The sequence below is a fragment of the Lissotriton vulgaris genome, chromosome 2_1, assembly GCF_964263255.1.
Source record: "Lissotriton vulgaris chromosome 2_1, aLisVul1.2, whole genome shotgun sequence".
In the NCBI taxonomy this organism is placed as follows: Eukaryota; Metazoa; Chordata; class Amphibia; order Caudata; family Salamandridae; genus Lissotriton; species Lissotriton vulgaris.
Window position 1 is genome coordinate 2,133,418,545 of NC_141687.1, and position 26,791 is coordinate 2,133,445,335.

A 26,791-nucleotide genomic window follows, 5' to 3' on the forward strand; every position below is an offset into this window, starting at 1 on the left:
CCTGGACTCAAGTATTTAAACATGCACTCTTATGTGATAAAAAAGAAAAAACACTGTGTGAAATAACATATTTGCCTAGGATCACACAATTTGGACAAGCAGGAAAGGTGTTATTAATTCCTGGTTATCTGGTTTCACATTTTGAAATACAGACACCTTGGCAGCATTACGAATATGCTGAAAGTTACTTGTTTATGCTACAGTACACCTATCAAAAGGTGCACCCTGTGCAAGCAAGGAAAATGGGCTAGATTAGGATGAATGGGCTGCCCCCAGGCATCTCTAAACACGTGCTGCCCCCAGGGCAGCGCATTCAAGTGAACTATGGAGCAGTTCTTTAAAAGCTGCTCTGCATTTCGCTGTGATGGTGGCAACCAGCCTGCACTTTTAAAGGGGATTGGAGAACATCTTGCAGGCGGGTGCAACAAGTTACTGCACACTCCTGGGAAGACAAACCGACACAGAGATAGCAGACCCGATTCAGGGTCCAAAGACCCAAGAATGCCTTTTTGGGGGGGGGGGGAATACCCCAAACACACACTTCCCCAAAAGCTACACCCCTGGAGATAACAGAAGAGAAGGAAGAGGTTAAGAGACCCAAAAATAACAATAGAACGATTCTGACATACAGAGAGCCATGTCCAGGAGCAGAGAGAGAGAGAGAGAGAAAGAGAGAGAGAGAGAGAGAGAGAGAGAGAGAGAGAGTTGAGGGAGTTGAGATTCATCAAATCTGAAAGGTTCTTCAAACAGCAGCCTAAGACTGTAGTATGCTGTAAGTGTCCTATTAGTATTGTACCTTTAAATATTAGAATGTTCCTATTAGAACTTAGTTATATCATTCAGAACCTTATTGTAGTCAGTGATTACCTGGCCAGCTACCTTCTTACAGCTCTTGCTGTGGGCTCCTTTATCTCTTTTACTGATTAATAAATATAGAAGCTTTTACTACAATCAACCTGCCTCATTTTGCCTTGGTGGTGCCTACTACAAAGACATAGCTGTTTGACATCTCCATTGTGCTGTGCTACTCAATTATTCTATGATCCATTTTCCCCCAAGATTGACCAAGTCTAACTAAGTTTAGACAGCCACACTCATTTCTGCTTAGTAGCAAGATTGCTCCTTTGGGTGTGGCAGTGCGCTCTATAAGTATCATATTCTTTTCTATTCTATTTATAGCCGATTGGACAGCTGAAACATGACGTCACAGCGGGAAGTCTAGTGTGTCACAACTTATCGGCACATCATTAGGAACACCGGGCAGGAGCTGGGGGTGCGAAGTTGATCATTGCCCGTGAGGTATAAGCGATTCTCAGGCCATTCTCCTCCGAACCCACTGGCCGGTGGTGGGCTGGCCTACAGGGAAGTCAGTCTACTTCCATGTAAGTTTGCCTGCATCTGTGAGTGGCAATTTCAGACTCTTCCAAAGGGGGTATTGCTCTACATTTCTCACTTTTGTAAAACATACCGATACAAAAATACGGCTGCTGTTTGTCACAAGACCTGTAAATATTCACCCCAGAATGAAAATATAATTTTAATAATTTTAAGTCAGTAAGTACTTTTTCAATTAAGACTTCATTTGCTCAATGAATCTTTTACCCTCAGCATATCATAGCAGATTTGATATTTAAGAGAAGTGTGGCTCAATGATTAGAGCGGCAGACCCTGATGCAGAGGTCTAGCCCGGGACCAGGGTTCAATTCCCCGCCTTGGCGGGTCTTGGGCTCAAAATTCCACGGACCTGATAATTCTCGCCTCGGTGCCTATTCTAATCATGGGTCCCACTCTGCAACTCTGGGCAATAGCTTGCTTAATCTCCACAACGGCCCCCACAACGCTAACGATGCCTGGCCTCCCCCTTAGGGGTGCCCAGGAGTGGACGCCTGACAGGGAAAGCCAGGATGGGTTCCACAGCGGTATTCGTACAAGCGCCTTGAGACTCTTGCGGGTGAGTAGTGCGCTATACAAGTATCAATTTGCATTTTTAAGAATTTGACAAGCGGGACTCTATCTGCCTTGCGCTTGTCAGGGCCACTTCATGCCTGAAAGAAGCTTCAGCCTTGCCATGACATGACTGGATCACCTCTCCAGATATCACTCCAATCAATCAATCAATCAATCATCGTATTTATATAGCGCACTAATTACCCAGAGGGTCTCAAGGCGCTGGGGGGTGGGGGGGTCCGCTACTGCTCGAACAACCAGGTCTTGAGTTGCTTCCTGAAGGCGAGGTGGTCCTGGGTCAGGCGGAGGTGGGTGGGGAGGGAGTTCCATGTCTTGGCGGCGAGGTAGGAGAAGGACCGTCCCCCTGTGGTGGCTCTGCGGATGCGGGGGACGGCGGCGAGGGCGTGGCTGGTCGAACGGAGCTGGCGTTTGGGAGCGTAGAAGTTGAGGCGGCTGTTGAGATATCCTGGGCCTTGGCTGTGTAGGGCTTTGTGTGCGTGGGTGAGGAGACGGAAGGTGATTCTCTTGTTGACCGGGAGCCAATGCAGATCTCTCAGGTGTCCGGAGATGTGGCTGCGATGGGGGGTGTCCAGGATGAGTCGTGCTGAGGCGTTCTGGATCCGCTGGAGTCTCTTCTGGAGTTTGGCGGTGGTTCCGGCGTAGAGGGTGTTGCCGTAGTCCAGACGGCTGGTGACGAGGGCCTGGGTGACCGTCTTCCTGGTCTCGGTGGGGATCCACCGGAAGATCTTACGTAGCGTGCGCAGGATATTGAAGCATGACGAGGAGACGGCGTTGACTTGTCTGGTCATGGAGAGTGAGGAGTCCAAGATGAAGCCCAGGTTGCGTGCGTGGTCTGTTGGTTTGGGTGCGCTGCCTAGGGTGGGGGGCCACCAGGAGTCGTCCCAGGCGGAGGGTGAGGATCCCAGGATGAGGACTTCCGTCTTGTCCGAGTTCAGTTTCAGGCGGCTGTTCTTCATCCATTCGGCTACCTCTTTCATCCCTTCGTGAAGGTTGGCTCTGGTGGTGGCGGGGTCGTTGGTAAGGGAGAGGATCAGCTGGGTGTCGTCGGCGTAGGAGATGATGTTGAGGTTGTGCTGGCGTGCGATGTCTGCGAGGGGGCTCATGTAGATGTTGAAGAGGGTTGGACTGAGTGAGGAGCCTTGAGGAACGCCGCAGATGACTTCGGTGGCTTCAGATCTGAACGGGGGGAGGCGGACTCTCTGTGTTCTTCCGGCGAGGAAGGAGATGATCCACTCCAGTGCCTTCTCCTGGACACCGACGTTGCTGAGGCGTTGTGCTAGGGTGCGATGGCAAACAGTGTCGAAGGCCGCAGATAGGTCGAGGAGGATGAGGGCCGCTGTTTCTCCGTTGTCGAGCAGCGCTCGGATGTCATCTGTGACTGCGATCAGGGCGGTCTCGGTGCTTTGGTTGGCCCGGAAGCCAGACTGTGAGGGGTCGTGGGATCCGTTCGTCTCGAGGAAGGCGGCCAGCTGCTTGTTGACGGTCTTCTCGATGACTTTTGCAGGAAATGGGAGCAGCGAGATGGGGCGGTAGTTCTTGAGGTCGGTGGGGTCAGCCGATGGCTTCTTGAGTAGAGCGCTGAGTTCGGCGTGCTTCCAGCTCTCCGGGAAGGTAGCGCGTCGAAGGAGGTGTTGATGATGTCCCGCAGGTGGGGTGCGATGATAGCGTCGGCCTTGTTGAAGACGTGGTGGGGGCAGGGGTCGGTCGGAGATCCGGAGTGGATGGAGTTCATTGTGCGGATGGTGTCTTCAGTTTGATCGGAGTCCAGGCGCGGAGGGTGGTGGTGGGGGACGGTGGTTCGGTCGTGGTGCTAGTCGGTTGAGTGCTGAAGCTGTTGTGTATGTCCGCGATCTTGTTGTGGAAGTAGGAGGCGAGGAAGTTGCAGAGGTCTTGCGAAGGGATGATGTCGTTGTTTCCGGCGTTGGGGTTGGAGAGCTCTTTGACGATGTTGAAGAGTTCTTTGCTGTTGTGTGCGTTGTTGTCCAGTCGTTCCTGGAAAGCAGTTTTCTTGGTGGCGCGGATGAGTTGGTGGTGTTTCCGGGTGGCGAGCTTAAGGGCAGTCATGTTGTCCGGTGTTGGGTCTCTGCGCCAGGTTCTCTCGAGGGCTCGGCAGTTCTTCTTTGAGCTCTTGAGTTCGTCGGTGAACCATGGGGCTTTCTTGCTGCCGGGTCTGCTGGGCGGGGTCCTCAGGGGGGCGAGCTCGTCTGCGCAGCCGTTGATCCACTTCGTGAGGTTGGTGGCCGCCTGGCTGAAGTTCGTTGTGCTGGTGGGAGGGTTCGTGCTCAGGGAGGACGCGAGCTGGTCGGCTGTGATCTTGTTCCAGTTCCTGCGTGCCGCCTGTTGCTGGTGGTGGTGGATCGTGGTCCTTGCGAAGCTGAAGTGGACGCAGCTGTGGTCCGTCCAGTGGAGTCCGGTGGCGTGGCTGAAGGCGATGTCCTTGCTGGATGAGAAGACGTGGTCGAGTGTGTGTCCGGCGTAGTGGGTGGGGGTGGTCACCAGTTGCTTGAGTCCCAGGTTGGCGAGGTTGTCCAGCAGGGTGGTGGTGTTGCGGTCGTTGTTGTTTTCCAGGTGGAAAACTCCAGACACCCGAAGCCTCCCACACTGCACTGAAAGCCCGCACTCTACCCATCATGCACAGTTAACGAGGCAGACTCGAGTACTCCACAGAGTAGAACAGCTTCTACAAATGTTACAACGAACAGGGTCACCGGTCATGTCACCTGAATCCCGATAGTCAAATGCTTTTTAAGTGTTTCGTTTATAAAAAAAACATAACAATTCATGTTTCATTGTCCGTAGAGCACCCATTGAAGTCCACTTTTACTGTAAGATGCAATTCATTATACTAGTAAAATAATGTATAAAAGCACACAGTGCATGTCAGTCACCCTGTGATGAAAAGATTGTTTATAGTAAAAACATTTAAGATTCTAGAGCGGTAAAACGGCAGTAATAATAGCCTAAGGCAGGGTGGTAAAAGTGCAAAGGTGCGGCTCGTGATCTGAGGCATGGTAGGAGTAAGTCAGAACCGCATGAGACTGGTAGGCGGTGGGCTCTGCCATGCCACTGAATATTGCCAAGTTTCTTAGTGCAGTCAACAGGTATGGAGTTTTGAAAATGTTAGCAGACACCCAAGAGAATGAAATTAATATGAGGAAATCGATTAAGGTGCTACATGAGCTAAAGCAGACCACTATCACCCAGGGCAGAGTAGTAAAGTGCAATATGGCCTGTTGACTGTTAAGGCGTGAGTAATAGCTAGGCAGAGGCAACATTAGACAAGAGCGCCATTGCCCACGGCTTGTGGCTAGATGTTTCCGGGTTTCATAGTGCAATAGTCAGTTATGAGATTTTCAGGATGGTTGATGACGTGAGAGTTGGTGGGTCGACTTTGAAGCTGAGCTCTTAGGACTTTAAGGAATTTCCCGCACTTCAATGAAGTCTGATTGGTAGAAACATTTAATTTGGGAACAGCAGTCATTAACACCTGGCAGCCATTTGGTGATTTAGACAAATATTATGATGTCACTGATCTTGTTCATGAGGAAACACAGCCACTGCCAGCTCAGTTTGACTGACCTGCTGCCGGCTGCAGCTGTGAGGCCTGAAAATGAATGGGCTGGTGATCTGAACTGCCACTCACAAACTGAAGTAACTTTTCTGTAGTCCGTTCTAGACTTCCTTGGGGAGTACTGAGAAGCGGTTTTTGGACCTGTACATGCTTCTTTTGTTCTGTAGGAGAGTTATATTTTGTTTACATTTCTGCCAATTTACCATCGGTCGCTACCAGTAATTACAATAAAGGTCCACAATGTGCCCCCTACAGTGCTTCATGAACTATGCTTATGTTGGTAACTGCCTTCATGTTCTCCGTTCTTCTGCTCGCTTTCAGGTCACTTTATGGGGAAGAAGAGTATACTGGCCTCCCCGGTGCTGGATTACCCAGAGGAAGGGGCGGCAGTGAACTCCATCCGTCGCAGCCCAGCTCTCTACCTTGAGAACATGAAGGACCTGCTTATCCGGGATCTCCTCCAAACACCCCGGCAGCAACGACCCCTGGATGAGAGCCGCGTGAAGTTTGACCTCACCGACCAGGTACAAGGAAGCGTTTCCTTCTCTTCCTGCTCATGGCATGGGGATCCATTCGTCAAACTATGATCATCAGGAATCACTCAAAACACGTTGCAGATGTGAATGTTACACATGATATTATGGTTTTGTTTACTATTTTGCACTACATGACAAAGAGTGTTCTGTGTAGGTGGGAATAAAAAGGTATATGGTTCATAGGTATGGATGTTACTCAGTCAACAGGGATGTGCATGTCAGTAATCCATACAACTCATGGATTTACTGAGGTGATGGTGCAAGCTTACTAATATTGAGGGGCCAACTGGATGCATCCCCGGAAGGCGCTCCAATAAAAAAAAAACCAGTATCTTTTACAGGTGTGCCATTTTCACTAAGGTGGATGAGGTTTCTCTATTCTGGTCCTAACATTTGGGCATGCTGTGTCTTTAGCTAGTTTTCATATGATCACCTAGCATCAATTAAGGAAAACCTTTAAACCCTGGCTATTTCCGAGGATTAGCTGAACATACAACAGTCAAACTTCTCCCTTTTTACAGGTAGTGCCAAGAAGCAATGCATGTACGAGTGTTAAAAATTCTCTATAACTCGCTTAGCAAAAGGAAATGATGAGGCTTTTGATGGCAGATAGTAGCATGGGAAACCAAGATTCACAATCTTATGATTGCAGAAGTTGGGGGTCGGGCGGGTAGGGGTATCTTTTGAAGGAGAGAATCCGAACAGTGCGTCTTGGAGCGGGTAGGGCGGACACCGGCAGCAATGCCTTGAAGATTTGGATCCAAAGGATGGGCGTGAGTGATGAGGTGATTCCGTTCACTCGCACGCCGTGGTTATGCACCCTGTTAGCAAAAGAAATGCGTAGTCTCACGCCCAATGAGGGCTTCCACACAGGAGCATCAGCAGCCCCATAACTTGCTGAGCCTTACAAGCCTGTCAACTGTGAAGGGGAACTGAGGACTGCCCTGTGAGAAAGCAGTCAAAGACTCTTCACAGTTACATTTTTTAACATTTTATTCTGAGTCTCACTAAAATGCAGCAGAAAATTGAAGGCACGAGACCAGGAAAAACAGATGTGAAATATTTGCGTCCTTTGTAAATATTAATTAATTTATCCTGTAAAAGTATTTTTAAATGGTCAAAAAACACGATTTACACAAAACATAACTAGGATTTGAGTCCACTGCACAGAGAACGTCATGAACTGTACTGCGTTTATACATGTAACATTGTTTTTCTTTGCCTGTGTTATTTCCTATGTCCACTGATAGGAACCATACTAAAGTGGTTGATCAAAGCCTGAAGCAAAAGGTATTCTGTTGCATCTGCATGTAGAGGTAGAAATGTGTGTTCCTATCAAAAGCAAAGCACAGACAGCATTCTCAATCCATCTGTAGCTTCATACGACGGTGGACCTCAGCCAGTGTTTTGTTTATTCCGGCTGTTCCTTTTGTGATTGTTCCTCTGCTGTTAGAGTGCCTATGCATTTATGCACATCTCATCCTGGACACAATTGTCTTCTTTTGTGAGTAATGGATTCATGACCATATTCAGAGGCCAATTCTAGGATTCTCATCGTGGAATGCTCTGGGATTAGATTTGCCCCTGTTGCAATCATGCAACACTTTTTTTAAAACATATTTTATTGACTTAATTGTATTTAATAGTCATACAGTACAGTAAAAGCATCATTTTTTTGTTTTGAATTCTCATTAGCAACAAGTGTTCATATCATGTAGTCATAGCGTCTTATTGTCCAATCCCCCCCAACCCCAGTCCCTCCTCCCTGTTGCAGATCATTGCCATATTTAAGGGATAGACGTAGTGATGTTCTCATTCTTGGCTTTGGTAGTTTTCCAGGCTCGCTGTCTCCTACCTCGGTAATCTGGTTATTAATTACTCGCGGCCACACCTGGGACAGCTTGGGGTCTCCTTCTTCTCGGTTCTGGCTGTATTGGGCTACTCTGCAATTATGCAACGCTTGGGCGTCACTTCTTCCCCCCCAAATTCCCTGGTCTATATGTCTGCGGCATGTCAAGCTGTCGAGCAGAGACCCTCATACACTATTATATCTACAGCGAGGAATCTATTCATATACAGGAAGAGAGTACGGCATAGCATGGTTCTCAATCAATATATCCTTGTCTCTAGTGGGCATCACTCATGCAGATATCTGAGCCTGATGCCAACGCATCTGCTTCACGCTTTCTGCACCTTTTCTCTGTAGAATGTGTGACCCCGTTATGTCAAGACCCTGATGAGCTCCAAGATCCCCCACCACGTGATCTTGAACTGCAATGTAACTCATAGAAGCTGCTGCTCATGAGAAGTTTGGAGTGAAGAACCTGCTGAGCTTAACAGTAACAGAAACTTGAAACAGAAGTCAACCCAACATAAGTAACTCACTTAAATATATCATACATTGACATAGCAATATCATACATTGACATAGCAATATCATACAATCACATAGCAATATGTTGTGTAATTATCTATTAGTAATGTTCCTTCTCGCACACGCATCTATTGAGCAAAGGAAATTGCCCTCAATGCTACTTTGATTAAAATTGCAATTTTGACAAAATATTAGAAGCTGTGGTGTAATGTTTACACATGTATATTACTTTACACAACATGAATTGTTATTAAATGAATCACAGTATTCATATAAAGCACTCAGTCCTGGCAGGGGCTTATGTGGTGGGATGGTGGAAGATCTGGAGGTTCTTGAAGCGCTTCTAGATGTACGTGTGATCAGCGGTGGCATTACTGTAGAGACAGAGCTAGGGACTGTTTAGAAAATTGGAGTCTCCTTGATTTGGGATACATAGATGTAAAATGTAGTTTGCAATAACCAGTGGCATCAATTAAAAATTAACACATTGCCACACAAGCACTTCCTTATTTTCCATTTTATTTTCAGCTCTGATCGACTACTCTGTCTGTGGTTCAGGACTTCACATTTCTTTTAACAGTGGCTGAGCACTCTCTCTGTGTAGTCTAAGGTGTGGATTGAGCCCTAGGCTACTCGATTTACAAATTACAGATTCCAGCCTTTATAGGTCAATTTAATCCGGCTGGCATTCTCAGCTATTTTCCCTCTTTTTCTTGTGGTACCTTAAGTGTACAACTGCCTATTAAGCAAAGATAAAAAATGGAATCCCGCTTATTCATGTGTTAATTGGCTATGGATGTGGAGTGGGGGCCTGAACCTGAGTATAGACATTTAATTTGGATATTGATGCAGGTTCGGTAAATAGATTGATTGGTGTATGGACTCGTGTTAGAGGAATACAATTAATCTATGCAGCAATGCATGTTTGAGGGATAGATAGGATCTGGCTAATATTAGACGTAGAAGAGTTGCATTGAATCTGTGAATGGACTCAAGTTTGCTAAATTACTTAAATCTGGACTCATGTTTACATATGTTAATTGCAGACTCAGTTGGTAGGGTACAGACTGAGAAACAATCCTTCTGTTCTGAACGGGTGTTTTCCTGCTTAGAGATAGACTTATGCACCCAACGCTGGATGAACAGTAGATTTCAAAGGCAGCCAGAGATCTGAAATTCTGCCCCATGGACCTATAGATTTACTAGCGAACCCCTAAAACAGTAAATTGATACTTGTATAGTGCACTACTCACCCGCAAGGGTCTTAAGGCGCTTGTACGAATACCGCTGTGGAACCCATCCCAGCTTTCCCTGTGAGGCGTCCACTCCTGGGCACCCCCAAGGTGGAGGCCAGGCATCCTTAGCATTGTGGGGGCTGTTGTGGAGATTAATCAAGCTATTGCCCAGAGTTGCAGAGTGGGCCTCCATGATTGGAATAGGCACCGAGGTGAGAATTATCAGGTCCGTAGAATTTTTGAGCCCAAGACCCGCCGAGGCGGGGAATTGAACCCTCGTCCATTGAACCCTCGTCCCGGGCTAGACCTCTGCATCAGGGTCTGCCGCTCTAATCATTGAGCCACACTTCTCCCAACAGAATATGAGACAGTGTTTAATAGTGATGCACTACTGCACAATTTCGTAGCAAGAGGTGTACAATACGGCTTTAATGAACATAGGATGTTTTGAATTGATTTTATACGGCAGGAAGTCAGTAACAGGAGCCAATCAATCTATGAACTAGTTTATGGACATAGAGAACATGTAACCTAGATAAAATTCAGCAATTATTTTTTTACGTCATTATTTCATACTCAAGGCAGAGGGAAAGACCCAAAAATACCTAGAAATGTAAAATTGCACATCCGAAATTGGGCGGTAGAGAAGCAGCACTGTGCCATAAAGACTGTGAAGTTAGATAATTAATTCATAAAAGTCTTTAAAATTTCATATTTTCAAGCTCATAAAAAGTTAATTTGCAGCAATGCATGTTTTGTTTCTAGGGATTTCAACTTTGTTTGCTCCATCAACTACACTTGAGGCTATGTATGTCTCGTCCAAACAGACTTCAGACCACAGCCTACATGCTGACAATGAATGCCTCAATATAACTTCTCCACAACAATTATAGCCCTAAAGATTCAGTCCTTCAAGCTCTCAGTGATCAAAAAAGAATGACAAGTTATTGAAATGCTTATTCACAATAACATTAAGAATATTTGATGTCACAGTGACAGGACCGGACTGGCCATAGCGGGCACCAGGCAATCCCCCAGTGCGCCGCACAGTGGGGGCCGGTATTGGGCCCCTGGGGGCCGTTTTTGCAGCATAGCTGCAAAATCGCCCTGTACCAGCCGAAAACCGACCCCGGGAAAGAGCTTGGTGGCACCTCCAACACTCCCCCCCTACACCCTCCCCCAGTGGGAATGGGGAGGGTCCAGTTGAGCACTTTGCCAGGGCCGTTTGTGGTTCCCCATCCGGCCCTGCACATTGCCAATGCTCGTCTAAAAGCAACCCGATCCTTTCTAGCTCATGACCAACAAACAACATTATAAGTAAAACTTTAATATTTAATTTATTTGAGCATGGAGCAACCACAAAAGACTTTTCTGCTGCCTAAATCTTTAATTTAGATTACTAAAACCACTTTAACAATTTTGAGAAATTATATCTCAAGCAGAACTGATAGGTTCTCATGAAACCTTCAGAATTCATATTCCTGAATACATCTGGGGTATATCAATGACTTGTTCAGGATCTTGCACAAGGTTGAGGTAGAAATGAAGCTTTTTCTAATAGGTCTTTCAGCAGTACAGTCGTGTTTTTGTTTTTACTTTGACTTCAATAAAAAAAAACAAAGCTATGAACCGCAAGTATACTCCAAATAATACATTTACCTCAAATGCAAATGAGATGGCATCAGTTGAGAGATGCTGACCTGTTGATTAACTTGAAATTACATTTACACTAAAGGTGAATGTACTCATTGTCTGTAAATTTCAGTGCTATTGAAATTATACGGGAAAGGAGGATAAATTAGACAACAAGGTGGACTAAATTATGGTTCAAGAAAAGGCAAATGATGCAGCATAAAGTGCACATCCTGTGGCATTATTGTCTCGTTATTTTGTCTTGGCAAATGTTTCACCTTATTAATACAGCTACTACTTAGTGGAACCTTATGTGGCACCAGTTTGGTACCTTCTGATCCTTTTGAGCAAGAAGCACATTTTTGTTGAAATATGCAGATTATGCAGCAGATCATGTATCACGTGGCAAGTGAGATAAATCAATAATTATCTAGAAAACGCAGTGGGCACAGAATATCGTAAATTTTATTAGCTGTGTATTCTTGAAACAATAACTTGCTGCTTATGCAACTAGCATCATACTTATAAGTATTTGTGTGTTTGGATTAACCAGGGGTCCCAGCTGCAACCCATGGCGTGTCCCTTGCTACCCCTAGCACTGCTTTTACGTCCCCTGGCCTCAGAGGTGGCAGCATCAGGGCCTGGAACACAGGGGCAGCTCTTCCTAATGGACGCTGGTTGGAACTCCACTTGCCTAGTTTTTTTCATTTTTTTTTTATTATACAAATAGTGAATTATATTATTCACTATTAGTGCAATACAAAATGGAGTACATTAGCAGATAGATGATCCTATCAGTAAGCTAAGCTAAGTAAAACATGCTTTTAAATGTGTGTTGTATGCATGCTTGCGGGTGAGAATGTGTTTATGTGCGTGACAGTGTGTGAATGTGTTAGTATGTGTAAGCATGTGTTTGTAAGTCAAAGTAAAAGTCAAATGGCGTGCAATGTCACTTCTGTTACCCCTAGCATTCTGGTGAATTGATGTCCATGGTTGCAGTAAGGCTTATGGCTAACTCATAGTAACCAGTGTCTACCTGATAGTAACTACCCCAGTGACTGGAGGAGGGGAAGCTGGAGACAGAGGCAACTACTGCAGCTGGGCGACGATGGTGCTGCAGCATGATAGGGGATTCACAGGGCACATACTAGTAGCCGGGTTCATAGTAGGGATAGATGGAGAATTGACAAGGGGTAGGAGACAGGCGAATGGTTGAGAAAGAAGGACTAGGCAGGGCTGTGGGAAGCAAGGGGTACTAAAAAGTGAAACAGGAATCTGCTTTGGAGCTGCAAACAGATGTGCAGGTAAGCAGGGAGCAAACTTCATCTCCCGCCTACGGAAGACAAAAAAGTCAACCCAGAGTTCCAATCCACGATTTAGTGGTTGCAAGAAATGCATCATTGCACCTTGAGCAGCCGAGGTTGCAGGAAGGGCATCATTGCGCCTTGAGCAGCCGAGGTTGCAGGAAGGGAATCATTGCACCTTGAGCAGCCGAGGTTGCAGGAAGGGCATTGTTGCGCCTTGAGCAGCCGAGGTTGCAGGAAGGGCATCATTGCACCGTGAGCAGACGAGGTTGCAGGAAGGGCATTATTGCACCTTGAGCAGCCACGGTTATAGGAAAGGCATTATTGCACCTTGAGCAGCCGAGGTTGCGGGAAGGGCATTATTGCACCTTGAGCAGCCGAGGTTGCAGGAAGGGCATCATTGCACCATGAGCAGCCGAGGTTGCAGGACAGGCATCATTGCACCTTGAGCAGCCGAGGTTGCAGGAAGTGCATTATTGCACCTTGAGCAGCCGAGGTTGCAGGACAGGCATCATTGCACCTTGAGCAGCCGAGGTTGCAGGAAGGGCATCATTGCACCATGAGCAGCCGAGGTTGCAGGACAGGCATCATTGCACCTTGAGCAGCCGAGGTTGCAGGAAATGCATTATTGCACCTTGAGCAGCCGAGGTTGCAGGACAGATTCAGAAAAGGGGGTGGTGATGAACAGAGTGTCTGAATTAAGCAGACCACTCTTACCCAGTCCAAAGATCAGGGCTTGATCCATCACCGTTTTTTAGCTCACTGCACCATCCCAGCTCAGAACCTGGCTACATGCAAATTAGTCTGTCCCTGGCCCAGTGCATCATGGGAACAGGGCAGACCAAACTACCAAGCCAATTCTTATACTGGGAATGAAACAAGCTTCCGGGGACCGGTTTCTGGCATTTCAGCCGTCTTCGGCCCGGCTTGCTTGAATCCTGATGGTGCAGTGAGCAAGGGACTCATGTCTGAGTATACCCTTCCACGCTTATGGTGGACAAAATGATTCAGAAAAGGGGGTGGTGATGAACAGAGTGTCTGAATTAAGCAGACCACTCTTACCCAGTCCAAAGATCAGGGCTTGATCCATCACCGTTTTTTAGCTCACTGCACCATCCCAGCTCAGCACCTGGCTACATGCAAATTAGTCTGTCCCTGGCCCAGTGCATCATGGGAACAGGGCAGACCAAACTACCAAGCCAAATCTTATACTGGGAAGGAAACAAGCTTCCGGGGACCGGTTTCTGGCATTTCAGCCGTCTTCGGCCCGGCTTGCTTGAATCCTGATGGTGCAGTGAGCAAGGGACTCATGTCTGAGTATACCCTTCCACCCTTAGCATGGAAGGGTATACTCAGATGTGAGTCCCTTGCTCATTGCACCATCAGGATTCAAGCAAGCCGGGCCGACGACGGCTGAAATGCCAGAAACCGGTCCCCGGAGGCTTGTTTCCTTCCCAGTGTAGGAATTGGCTTGGTAGTTTGGTTTACCCTGTTCCCATCATGCACTGGGACAGGAACAGACTAATTTGCATGTAGCCAGGTTCTGAGCTGGGATGGTGCAGTGAGCTAAAGATCGGTGTTGGATCTAGCCCTGATCTCTTGACTGGGTGAGAGTATTCTGCTTAACTCAGAAACTCTGTCCATCACCACCCCTTGTTGTCAATATTTTGTCCACCCTTAGCGTGGAAGGGTATACTCAGATGTGAGTCCCTTGCTCATTGCACCATCAGGATTCAAGCAAGCCGGGCCGACGACGGCTGAAATGCCAGAAACCGGTCCCCGGAGGCTTGTTTCCTTCCCAGTGTAGGAATTGGCTTGGTAGTTTGGTTTGCCCTGTTCCCATCATGCACTGGGACAGGAACAGACTAATTTGCATGTAGCCAGGTTCTGAGCTGGGATGGTGCAGTGAGCTAAAGAACGGTGTTGGATCTAGCCCTGATCTCTTGACTGGGTGAGAGTATTCTGCTTAACTCAGAAACTCTGTCCATCACCACCCCTTGTTGTTAATATTTTGTCCACCCTTAGCGTGGAAGGGTATACTCAGATGTGAGTCCCTTGCTCATTGCACCATCAGGATTCAAGCAAGCCGGGCCGACGACGGCTGAAATGCCAGAAACCGGTCCCCGGAGGCTTGTTTCTTTCCCAGTGTAGGAATTGGCTTTGTAGTTTGGTTTGCCCTGTTCCCATCATGCACTGGGACAGGAACAGACTAATTTGCTTGTAGCCAGGTTCTGAGCTGGGATGGTGCAGTGAGCTAAAGAACGGTGTTGGATCTAGCCCTGATCTCTTGACTGGGTGAGAGTATTCTGCCTAATTCAGAAACTCTGTCCATCACCACCCCTTGTTGTTAATATTTTGTCCACCCTTAGCATGGAAGGGTATACTCAGATGTGAGTCCCTTGCTCATTGCACCATCAGGATTCAAGCAAGCCGGGCCGACGACGGCTGAAATGCCAGAAACCGGTCCCCGGAGGCTTGTTTCCTACCCAGTGTAGGAATTGGCTTGGTAGTTTGGTTTGCCCTGTTCCCATCATGCACTGGGACAGGAACAGACTAATTTGCATGTAGCCAGGTTCTGAGCTGGGATGGTGCAGTGAGCTAAAGAACGGTGTTGGATCTAGCCCTGATCTCTTGATTGGGTGAGAGTATTTTGCTTAATTCAGAAACTCTGTTCATCACCACCACTTGATGTTAATAAAGAGGTTGCAGGACAGGCATCATTGCACCTTGAGCAGCCGAGGCTGCAGGACAGGCATCATTGCACCTTGAGCAGCCGAGGTTGCAGGAAGGGCATCATTGCACCTTGAACAGCCGTAGTTGCAGGAAGGGCATCATTGCACCTTGAGCAGCCGAAGGTGCAGGATGGGCATCATTGCGCCTTGAGCAGCCGAGGTTGCAGGAAGTGCATCATTGCACCTTGAGCAGCCGAGGTTGCAGGACAGGCATCATTGCACCTTGAGCAGCCGAGGTTGCAGGAAGGGCATCATTGCACCTTGAGCAGCCGAGCTTGCAGGAAGTGCATTATTGCACCTTGAGCAGCCAAGGTTGCAGGACAGGCATCATTGCACCTTGAGCAGCCGAGGTTGCAGGAAGGGCATCATTGCACCTTGAACAGCCGAAGTTGCAGGAAGGGCATCATTGCACCTTGAGCAGCCAAAGCTGCAGGAAGGGCATCATTGCACCTTGAGCAGCCGAGGTAACAGGACAGGCATCATTGCACCTTGAGCAGCTGAAGTTGCAGGAAGGGCATTATTGCACCTTGAGCAGCCGAGGTTACAGGAAGGGCATCATTGCACCTTGAGCAGCTGAGGTTGCAGGAAGGACATTATTGCACCTTGAGCAGCCGAGGTTGCAGGAAGGGCATCATTGCACCTTGAGCAGCCGAGGTTGCAGGAAGGGCATCATTGCACCTTGAGCAGCCGAGGTTGCAGGACAGGCATCATTGCACCTTGAGCAGCCGAAGTTGCAGGACGGGCATCATTGCACCTTGAGCAGCCGAGGTTGCAGGAAGGGCATCAATGCACCTTGAGCAGCTGATACTAAACAGCAAAACGGTGTCACTGGTTTGATCAAAGGGGCTTGCTCATGCATTCAACCCGTGACAAAGGCCCTGCTCACAGCTGCCTCGAACGTATTGCTAGGTTCGAGGAGGAGAGATTTCAACAGAGTTGGTTTATCATGCCCAATGCTCATTAAGTCTAGGCCTGTTCCCAAATAAAAACCATGTGCCGAAGTAATATTAAACCTGAAAATGGCATCTGATAAGAGTCTGGATTAAAGATTAGAGGCAGCAAGGATAAGAATGTGCTTCTTACATAAAAATGAATTGTACACTTGGTGGGGGAGGGGGTAGAGGGACCGTCATAGAGATCTGTGCGTGGTCTGCAGCTTTAATCCAGCAGGGCAATTACTCATTTAAAGCCCAGTGTGTGCTATCCACGTGGCCGGAGCAGCCTAAGGAAGCGGACGTGCAGGACCATGGGAGAGAGGAAGACGCTGGGGTAAACTCAGCCAGTAAAGGATGAAGCCCCAATGATCGCGTGAGTCGGTTCTATGACCATTCATAACACAGACTGCTGTTAACAAGTCTTGACTTTATGATCCATGTGCCTAGAAGTCCATTCTAGCGGATAACACGAAGCCGGCCACACTGGTTCGCAACAGTTTTAAAGGAAGGGATTTCCTTCGAATTATGATGGCCGCGAGCGCCTCGCAGCCTGAAAGGGCTTTACGCATTAAAAACAATAACAACAGACATTCACTGTAACAGCTCTCCATCTCTTATCGACCCGGAGCCGTGAGGAAAGGTCTGCGTTTGGTACTGACGCGCACTCTGATCTTTCCTCTTCGCTGCGCCTGACTTGACGCCGGGGATAGGAACACTGGTCCTCGTGGGTGACAGACATCTCGGGGACTTGATGCAGGTGACTGGGCGGAAGTTGTAGTTTGCAGACTGGGATCCCAGCCCGGCCAACTCTCAGATCTTGCCGAGATCAATAACGCAAGAATTACTACGTGCAGCAACAGCACTATCTGTTATCAGCACTTCGACACGTTATTGACTTACCACCATGTAAAACCACCAGAGCGAGGAGGACTCGAGGGGGAAGGTCGCAGGCCTAGCGGAAACTCTTTCGAGACAACGGTCTGGGTGAGAGGATATGGCTAAAAGGTGTCAGGGGCAATTGGTGGAAGCCCCCCTAGGGACTGCTATTGGGTAATGAGGTGAGCTTTCCTGCTCGTGTCTGCCGTGTCATTTCAGCTGTTAAATATGAAATACACGCTTATGTGAGCATGTCTCTAAATGCGTAATCTGTGTTTATACAGGGGCTTATTTACAAGCCCCTTGCGCCGCAGGTGCGTCACAATGGCGCATTTTGCTGCCCCATATTTACAAGGACACGAAAAGCCACCCGCGTGGCTTATCCTGTCCTTGTAAATACTGCCCCTTCACACGCAGCACTTTGCATGAAAGGGGTGTTCCATGGGTGTTGCTGTGGATGTTCCCATGCATCACCCATGGAACCTGACACATGGAACCTGGAAATGCGTCTGAATGCTATTAAATACAATTATATTTTAATGAAATGTGTTTATGATATATGTACATAATTGTATTTAAAACATTTTTCCATGTAACATATGATTTGTTATTATTAATTCTTAATTGTTTCTGTAAGTGTAGTGTTGATCTTTTGACATTGTAGCATTACTAGTTCCTTTTGATTTAGGCACTCTCATGACTACCAGTTTTGTCTAATAAGACTGTCTTACATTTTGACAGAATGTCACTGTTATTAGGGACTTTTCTTGTTTTCTGTATTTCCCCTGTCCCAGATAAGGACCAGTAGGAGACCTCCCTTTTTTTCTCTACTGTGGTATTGAAATTACGTCATAACAGAGTACTCACTCACATAAACTTCATAGATTGCCAATTTTCTAACTAAATTGTCACGATATTTGTTACCTCTGAAGAAATGACAAAAATCCTGCTGTACTGTCGAGAACTGTGAGCAACTTTCAGTGCAGTCAATGTATTTCACCGTAGTCCAATATTCCAAGTTGAAGTTTAACATGATTTAACATTACATTGTATGAATAGCTCTTTGCCTGTGGTTCTGAGCTAAATCTGACTACAATCGGATTGCATTTCTCAGCCTAATCATTTCATTCTCTCATTTCAGGCCACTGGTTTATTAATGAAGATACTGGAAAAAAACATTGAAAACAACAGGAAGTGACAAATAATTTGCATTCCTGTCTACACGTCCTGTACATACTAGAATTCTAGCCTGAAATACAGAGGACTAATTTCAGACATTCCAAAGGCTTTTGTTTATATATTGAGAGAATAAATTAAAATGTCTTAACTTATAATTTAATGTAGCTACATCCTTTTTATTATGATTTATTGTTTATGTACTATTGTTAATATTTATCATCGATATTTTAAAATGAAGTACAAAGTACCTTGTATATTTTTCTGACATTTTATGCATTGCTGCTGATGTTCAAAGAAAACCTGTGAATAAAAACCAATCTTTGCACAGAAAGTGTGACTTCGCTCTATGCTTTTGTGCTGTTTTTGAAATATGACTTAGAGGTTTCACAAATGTGTCATGCGTTATGTTTTTTTCAAGAGCCTCATACTACAACAGGAATAAGGGCAAGAGTGTGTTGAACTTGGGTTCAAATAATGAATTGGACAATGTTTGTCCAAAATTGACTTACTTGACTCTGTATTGATGCTAAATAGCTCTAGAGAAGGTATCTGCCTGGGTGTTAAATATCTGCCATGTTAAGAGCATAGATCTATGTTTTTAAGTAGGCCTGGGTGGAATTTCAAATACACTGGAGTAATCAGAGTAATTAGGTATTTCTGCGTTACTCTTTGATACTGAATTACCTATAATAATTCGATTATTCCTGCTTGCATAATTGAGAGTAATTTCGGGGGGCAAAAATCAGCTCACTGTCGCTATTCGTTTTATGCTGCATTCAGCGCTATTTCTTAGCATCAAACTGCATCCTCTGGTGCAGTTTGAACTAAGAAAATAGCGCAAAATGACGGAAGTAAGTTAGGGAAATTCATACTCCAAAAGCACATTTAGAGAGCATGAGTGATTGCTCCTGCTCGCTATTGTTCCATTTAGCACGATTTCTAAGCAAAAAATGCATTCTTGCACCCATTTTGGACGTGAGGGTTAATTTTAGCACAAAGAAATAGCACTTACTGCACTATTATTTCTCGCGTAATTATGCGCATTCGCATGAATTTTTAAGTAGTTCTGCATGATTTTTCGACACTGAATTACGCAAGGTACGCCATTCCCTATTTTCAAGTGTTTCCTGCATTTTACCAATGTAGTCTGGGAACGGATATCAAGAGGGTTTGAGTTCCATATCATGGCTCCCTTTATCCTATTCCTAAATGGTCTGTCATCCCAATTTTTTTGTTTCTAAGCCGGGTACTAGAAAATTGGTTATATTTCAGGATCTGAAATTGCAAGCAGGAATACATGCTTTGAGCTTGTTTGATAGGAAATTGGCTGCAGTAAAGTGGTAAATTGCTTGCATCATACAAGATGTTTAGAAGATTATCATTTTCTTCGCAGAAAGTCAGTGAAATTGTTGAACACAGGTGGAGACTGAATCTAACCACGGCATTATGGATTTTTGAAGATGATTGATTGACTCAATGACAAGGCCTAAGTAAACAGAGTTATCATTGTACAAGAGTGAGTGGACAAAGGCTTTCACAACCATAATGTCTTAAGCAGAGGAGTCGCAAAATACACATGTGATAGAAACATGTTTGGGAGATGTGATGGAAACATGTTTGGGTTATGTGATGGAAACATGTTTGGGTGACCTTTGTGATCTGCTGATCTAAGTTCAGCTCTGAGTCCAATAGGACTCCCATGTTTCGAAGATGTCTGATTTATGACTTTATTAAACATAAATAAGATTCAAATTTTGGCCGGATTTAATTTGAGATAATTTTTATACCCAAAATGATAATGTTGTAAAAATACAGTAACCTGGGGATGAACTGAATGTGTCCTCATTTAAATTGACAAAAATCTGCATATCTGCGGCATACAAATAAACCAAAACTTTGAGATGGCTGAAAAGTTTAGTCTTTAAATGACAGTGTTTGATCCATTAACAGGATCTGATTATTGATTGTCTCAGCAAGAACCTACCTCAGATATCCGCGGATGCCAACACCTCAGCACGCAACCTCCATCAAGAGCAACTTCCATGATGAGATAAAGGCAGTAGCCATCTGGATGAAGGACAGCTGCCTCAAGCTTAACTCAGGCAAGACCAAAGTCCTCATCCTAGGCTCCGCACCTTTCGCCTAGGCCAACTCTTGGGTGCCCTCAGTGCTCGGAACCCCCCCCCCCACACCCACAAGCCACGAAGGGAATCTTGGCATCATCCTGGACTCCTTGCTCTCAATGAACTGCTAAATAAATGCTGTTTCATCCTCCTACTTCCACTTGCTCTGCCTCCTTCGTAAGATTTTCAAATGGATCTCCACCGAATCCAGCAAAACTGTCCCCCATGTGCTCGTCAGCAGCAGACTTGACAAACCACAACACGCTCTATGCCGGTACCACCCAACAACTCCCCAAAAATTACAGACTCATCCTGGACATCCCACGCCGCACCCACATCACCGATCCCCTGAGAGACCTTCACTGGCTATCTATAAAAAAAGAGTCACGTTCAAGCTTCTCACTCATGCCTACAAGGCCCTCCACAACGCTGGATCTGCATACCTTAACCACCGCCTCTCCTTTTACACTCCACTAAACATCTCCGCCCTGCCCAACAGTCCTTGGCTAACCCACCCACGCCCCCTCCCCTTAAGTTCCTTGAGACCCTCACGGGTGAAGAGTTTGCCCTTTATAAGATTACTGATTGATTGATTGATGGTATCAAGTACGGCAGATAGGTACAGGAGTGTTACTACTCCCGATGTCCTGCCATCCACAATCATTCTAGAATTATCGATCATAAAGACTATAATAAGTGTGGTACATTAGCCAAGGGCAGAACACCACCTGGTTTGTCTCTAATAGCTTGTGTTGTTCAACACATTCATAGAAGTGATTGGTGACTACGTTCTCTTACAGTTTTGCAATACAGAGCTGAAGGAATATTGGCCTGTAGTTTAGGTGAGCTTTTTTAAGATGGGTCTCACTACCAATTTTTTACAGTTTTCAGTGAACTTGCCTTCTATGAGGTAAGCATTAATGATCCGGCTAAGCATAGGCGCCATTCAGGGACAGGACGTTTTGAGAATGGGAGGCAGGCTAACCCAGCTAGTGGCAACCCTGAGAGTGCATTAGATGAGATATTACAGTGTAGTTCCTATATTCCCAATAGGCTCTGCGCATTGGAATAATATATACTATAGATTTGACGTAGGACTTAGGTTGACTAGGTCTCTATCGAATATATATGACTTAATTGTGAGTGCCAGCTAGCTCAGAGGTCACTAGAAACGTTCTCGGATACACAAGAAGGGATCCGTTTCTGACATCCGCATAAACATGACAACTTTGTTTCCCCAAGAATAAAACTGATCTTCAGAGTTGTGGAAACAATAGATAGATATTTTACTCAGTCAATCGTGCATGCTTCGTTTCATCAGAGGTGCAGAGAAATAGAGAGACGGGTGTTATCAATAAAAAGGTTTTATTGAATAGTCTTCTTTGTCTTGCAAGTAAAGTGAACTGCTACAATCGTAATACTGGTTGCAAAGTATAATGCGTACAGTAAGAAGAGTATCATAAAATAATACTGTAAAAGCATTGCATGGTTTCTAAACCATTGATAAATACATACATAAATAACAAAGGCTAAAAGTACTCTACTGGTGCTTCTAAAATACACCTACCCCAATGTACCTAACCTAAGTCTAGTACGAGGGAAGAAGTAAGTGAGGTGTAGCATAGGTTTAGTTTTCTTTGCCAAGAATCTAACTAAGATTTCTCTTAGGGTCTAATCAGCTCCGTACCTTGGTTTTAGAATGAAGGAGGTCTGGTATCTCTGTCTTGGGACTCGATTTTCCAACACCCCACGAGGGGAGCTTGGAAAGTGGAAACACTGGAGCTGGATTCTCAGCGAGAGAAAGGACAGCTTCTCGATCAGTGCGTCAGCTGGAGGGTCGGCTTCCTTTGGCACTTGCTTTAGCGAGCTGCGTCGGGCAAGTAGAAGTCAAGCTGCTCCGAACCACCATGTGTTTGATAGGGCAAGTGTAGGCATATTTATACCTTGAAGGTGTCTAGTTTGACATAAAGTCGGAGATAATAACGCCATCAAAGAACCCCAAGGGAATTGTAGTTCTTTGAAAACTCCATGATTTCTAGGACAAATCAATATTCAGGCAAGGGGATGCCCCTGACTGCTGAAGCAGAGTTTTCCAAGAAATCGTTGTGGCTTTTTGGAACAAGTGGTAGTAGCCATGCCTGTAGTTGGACTGGATGGGTTATGTCTAAATATGGGTATGATTTCTATGTCTATTTAAGGGCAATGTGAATTATACCTATATAAGGGCTTGAATCGGTAAATTACGCTTGGATTCTAAAATGCAACACAATACCCACTCCACTTTATTATGTTCGATATTGCTAAATTCTAAGGATGTTTTAAACATATCTAAAGTATGATGTGTAAAAATCCCTCCCAAAATATATAAAATGCATTTGAAATGGTGGTACACGAAAGATGAGTATTTGTGCTGTACGCATTTAAAAAAGCAATATTTTCATTCAAAGCATGTGGTGTGACATTGTAAAATGCTTATCAGAATGAGTCAAGAAAAAACATTTATGAAATGGCTATTAAATACAGAAGAAAGGTCGAGACCAGTCCATGACAGAATATATAAACTGTTTTGGTTGTGGACAAGGTCAAATATTGTCACTTGGAAGTGTGTCAAAGAATTCTTGTTCTCTAAGAATAATTCTACTTTAAGCAGATTACTTTGTACCTCCCCAAAAATTCAATTTTGGAAAAAGTCAAATCCCAGAAAAATAGAGTTCTTACAGTTGGGAGTTTTGTTTTGAAAACTGAAGGTTGAATACAGAGTCCCATAGAACGCTATGTGCTAACTTCAAAAGTCATTCTCGTTGTTTGGAGAAAATATTAAATCCTTTAAGCTGGCAAAGTAATCGTCTACCAAAGTAGGTGAAAGTTGGGCCACTTCATTAAGTAAACCGATAGCACAAAAATGTGAAGCATCGCCGTCAGCGTTAGCTGCATTAGCAACGTTCGTCGGAGATGGAGATGGTACCTGTGTGCCTGTCGATCCACGTATCTCACCCTCAGCAGATTGCGTCTGTGAGATCTCAATGAATGCCGTCATCAGGATTTGTAGCCGCTGGGGGCAACATGATGCATGGGCCGTTACTGAACCAAGCAAGGTATCAACATCCGTTGGCAGTGCTGATGGAAGTGTTAGACAGATGTCCAACACACATTCTTCTCCACATAGCAGGCATCATAGAATAGGAAAAATGCAATCTTGCCAGATTGGTCGGAATGATAGGAAACACGTGGTATTCAGGTCTCTTAAATGGGCCAGGCCCAGAATTTGTATCATGCGCTCATGACACTTCATTGCCAGGAGAGTGTTTCCTATGGTAACCTTGGTGTCACTGCTGACCAGACTTGCCATATCGGAGCAGAAGGAACAAGAATAGTATTCCTGCTACGAGTCCCAAAATGAGAGGCAGGCCGCCGAACACAGAGTGCACAAACTTTGGAAAAATGCTGAGGACTGCTTCAAAAGGTGCTAACAGTCCCGAAAAAACTGTCTTAAATACATGTACAATACCACTGGTATCAGACATGTTTAAGATACGACCTAACATTTCTACGAAATGTACGGGGCAGTTTGTGGATAAAAGGGCATGTATCTCTGCAGAGGACCTTGCAACTTGTAGTTCATACGTCTCTTTGGATGAGGTCAGTGGAAAAGTTTTTTGTAAAAGAATGGCTTTCATTCTGCTTAAAGTATCAATTCTAATAGAAGAGATGTTCAGTAGAGGCCATAATGGCGACTCCCCGTCTGTCTTAACTTTAGGAAACAATACTTGCATACAACAAGTGACCCTGGCTGACACAGTTACGAGATAGGCTATTTCTGGCAACATGCCACAACAACTGTGATCATTCAACATTATATAGCTCCTGTTAGAAAGCTGCCTAAAAATTGGATCTATCGCTGCTGCTGGAGAACCTTGCAGGTTGCAGGATCAGTTGGTTGAAGAACCATCACAGGATCTTTGTAAATTAATACCCTGACATAAAAGTGTACCGCTTAGTGCACTTTTACAATGTGTACCTCGAAGAAATACTTCTTTTCTCCCACTCCAACATCTGTGTGGGAATGGTAATTCCCAGGTTGACTTCATGTATTCCTAATCCAACCTTTCATACACGGCAACTGGTATATGTTTCAAACAGTATTGAAAATTGAAAATTGTGACAGGCAGAGTGATTATCCTGTGTATTAGCCATTCTGTTGCAGGTTTTTCTGAAACAGTTAATGGTAATCTTTACAGTTTTTCAATGCTCAACACCGTATAGTCTGCTCCTCTTTGTGCTATGACAAGGGCTTATTAGCTAGAAACCAGTCCCAGGATTTGTGTTTCCGGTCCAGGGAAGACATGGCTTGGCAGTTCGGGCTCGCCTGTCCACATTAGGCACAGGGTCAGACTGATTTGCATATGGCCATGTCTGAACTGGGGTGGCGGAGTGAGCTAAAGAATGATGATGGATTAAACCCAGATCAGTTGACTCGGGGTGAGTGCTTGCAATATTCAACACTCCGTCCATCATCCCTTTGGTTCTGCTTTGTTCGCCCTAAGTTGGCAGGGTATGCCCAGACGTGGGTCCCTTGCTCACTTTGCCACTAGATTCAAGCTTCCTGACTGATGACGGCTGATTAGCCAGAAACTGGTCCCAGGATGCTTGTTTCCGGTCCAGGGAAGACATGATATGGCAGTTCGGGCTGGACTGTTCCCATGAGGCAGAGGGTCAGACTGATTTTCATATGGCCCTGTTTGAACTGGGGTGGCGGAGTGAGCTAAAGAATGATGATGGATTAAACCCAGATCAGTTGACAGGGGGTGAGTGCTTGCAATATTCAACACTCCGTCCATCATCCCCTTTGGTTTTGCTTTGTTCGCCCTAAGTTGGCAGGGTATGCCCAGACGTGGGTCCCTTGCTCACTTTGCCACTGGATTCAAGCTAGCCTGGCTGATGACAGCTGATTAGCTAGAAACCAGTCCCAGGATGCTTGTTTCCGGTCCAGGGAAGACATGGCTTGGCAGTTCGAGCTGGACTGTTCCCATGAGGCACAGGGTCAGACTGATTTGCATATGGCCATGTCTGAACTAGGGTGGTGGAGTGAGCTAAAGAATGATGATGGTATTAAACCCAGATCAGTTGACAAGGGGTGAGTGTTTGCAATGTTCAACACTCCGTCCATCATCCCCTTTGGTTTTTCTTTTATTTGCCCTAAGTTGGCAGGATATGACCAGACCTGGATCCCTTGCTTTCTTTGCCACTGGATTCAAGCTAGCCTTGTTGATGATGGCTGATTAGCCATAAGCCGGTCCCAGGATGCTGGTTTCCGGTCCAGGGAAGACATGGCTTGGCAGTTCGAGCTGCACTGTTCCCATGAGGCACAGGGTCAGACTGATTTGCATATGGCCATGTCTGAACTGGGGTGGCAGAGTGAGCTAAAGAATGTTGATGGATTAAACCCAGATCAGTTGAGTGGGGGTGAGTGCTTGCAATGTTCAACAGTCCATCCATTATCCCCTTTGGTTTTGCTTTGTATGCCCTAAGTTGGCAGGGTATGCCCAGACGTGGGTCCTTTGCTCACTTTGCCACTGGATTCAATCTAGCCTGGCTGATGACGGCTGATTAGCCAGAAACCAGTCCCAGGATACTTGTTTCCGGTCCAAGGAAGACATGGCTTGGCAGTTCGGGTTGGAGTGTTCCCACGAGGCATAGGGTCAGACTGATTTGCATATGGCCATGTCTGAACTGGGATGTCGGATTGAGCTAAAGAATGATGATGGATAAACCCAAATCAGTTGACTGGGGGTGAGTGCGTGCAATGTTCAACACTCCGTCCATCACCCCCTTTGGTTTTGCTTTGTAAAGACATATGAGTAAAATTGCAATAGTCTTGCCGTGTATCGGCGCCATTTCAAAGACCGGTATTGTTTATGCTGCGTATCGGCTTATTCTATGTGGGAATAGCAAAGCCAATACTGATTAACAATTTAAATCTTTTTGAAAAGAGGCGCAAGCCCATAAATAGCTAAAAAGGAGGTGTGAATGCTTAGGAACTTGCATAGGCAACTCTTTTTTTACAGGAGTTTTTGGTCCTGATGAGAACCCCATGAACAAGGGGGTTTGAAACGCATAGACCCTGGTGTTATTTTGTTGCCAAACATTTGTCTTTTGATATTGGTCTTGGTTTATTGTGCCCATCTAATTAAAACATTTAATCTAACGTACATTTTTGTGAATATTGTATAGGGTGCATACTGAATTAGGAGGTCAACCGTAATTTTGTTTGGCAGGAGGGGTGCAGTATAGGTAGTGTATGTGTATAACATTGAGCCCCCAAGGAT

The 26,791-nt window shown here is 45.6% G+C and overlaps 1 protein-coding gene across 1 annotated transcript in view; it reads left to right on the forward strand.

The window, feature by feature from the left end:
• NMB (neuromedin B) overlaps window positions 1-18,670 on the forward strand; it is a 54,768-nt gene extending 36,098 nt beyond the window's left edge. Inside the window, exons 2-3 of the mRNA XM_086959024.1 lie at window positions 5,861-6,063; window positions 18,305-18,670. Coding sequence (XP_086815150.1) covers window positions 5,861-6,063; window positions 18,305-18,361 — 260 coding nt within the window. The 3' untranslated portion in view covers window positions 18,362-18,670. The remainder of the gene's footprint in view (window positions 1-5,860; window positions 6,064-18,304) is intronic.
• The last annotated feature ends 8,121 nt before the right edge of the window (window positions 18,671-26,791 follow it).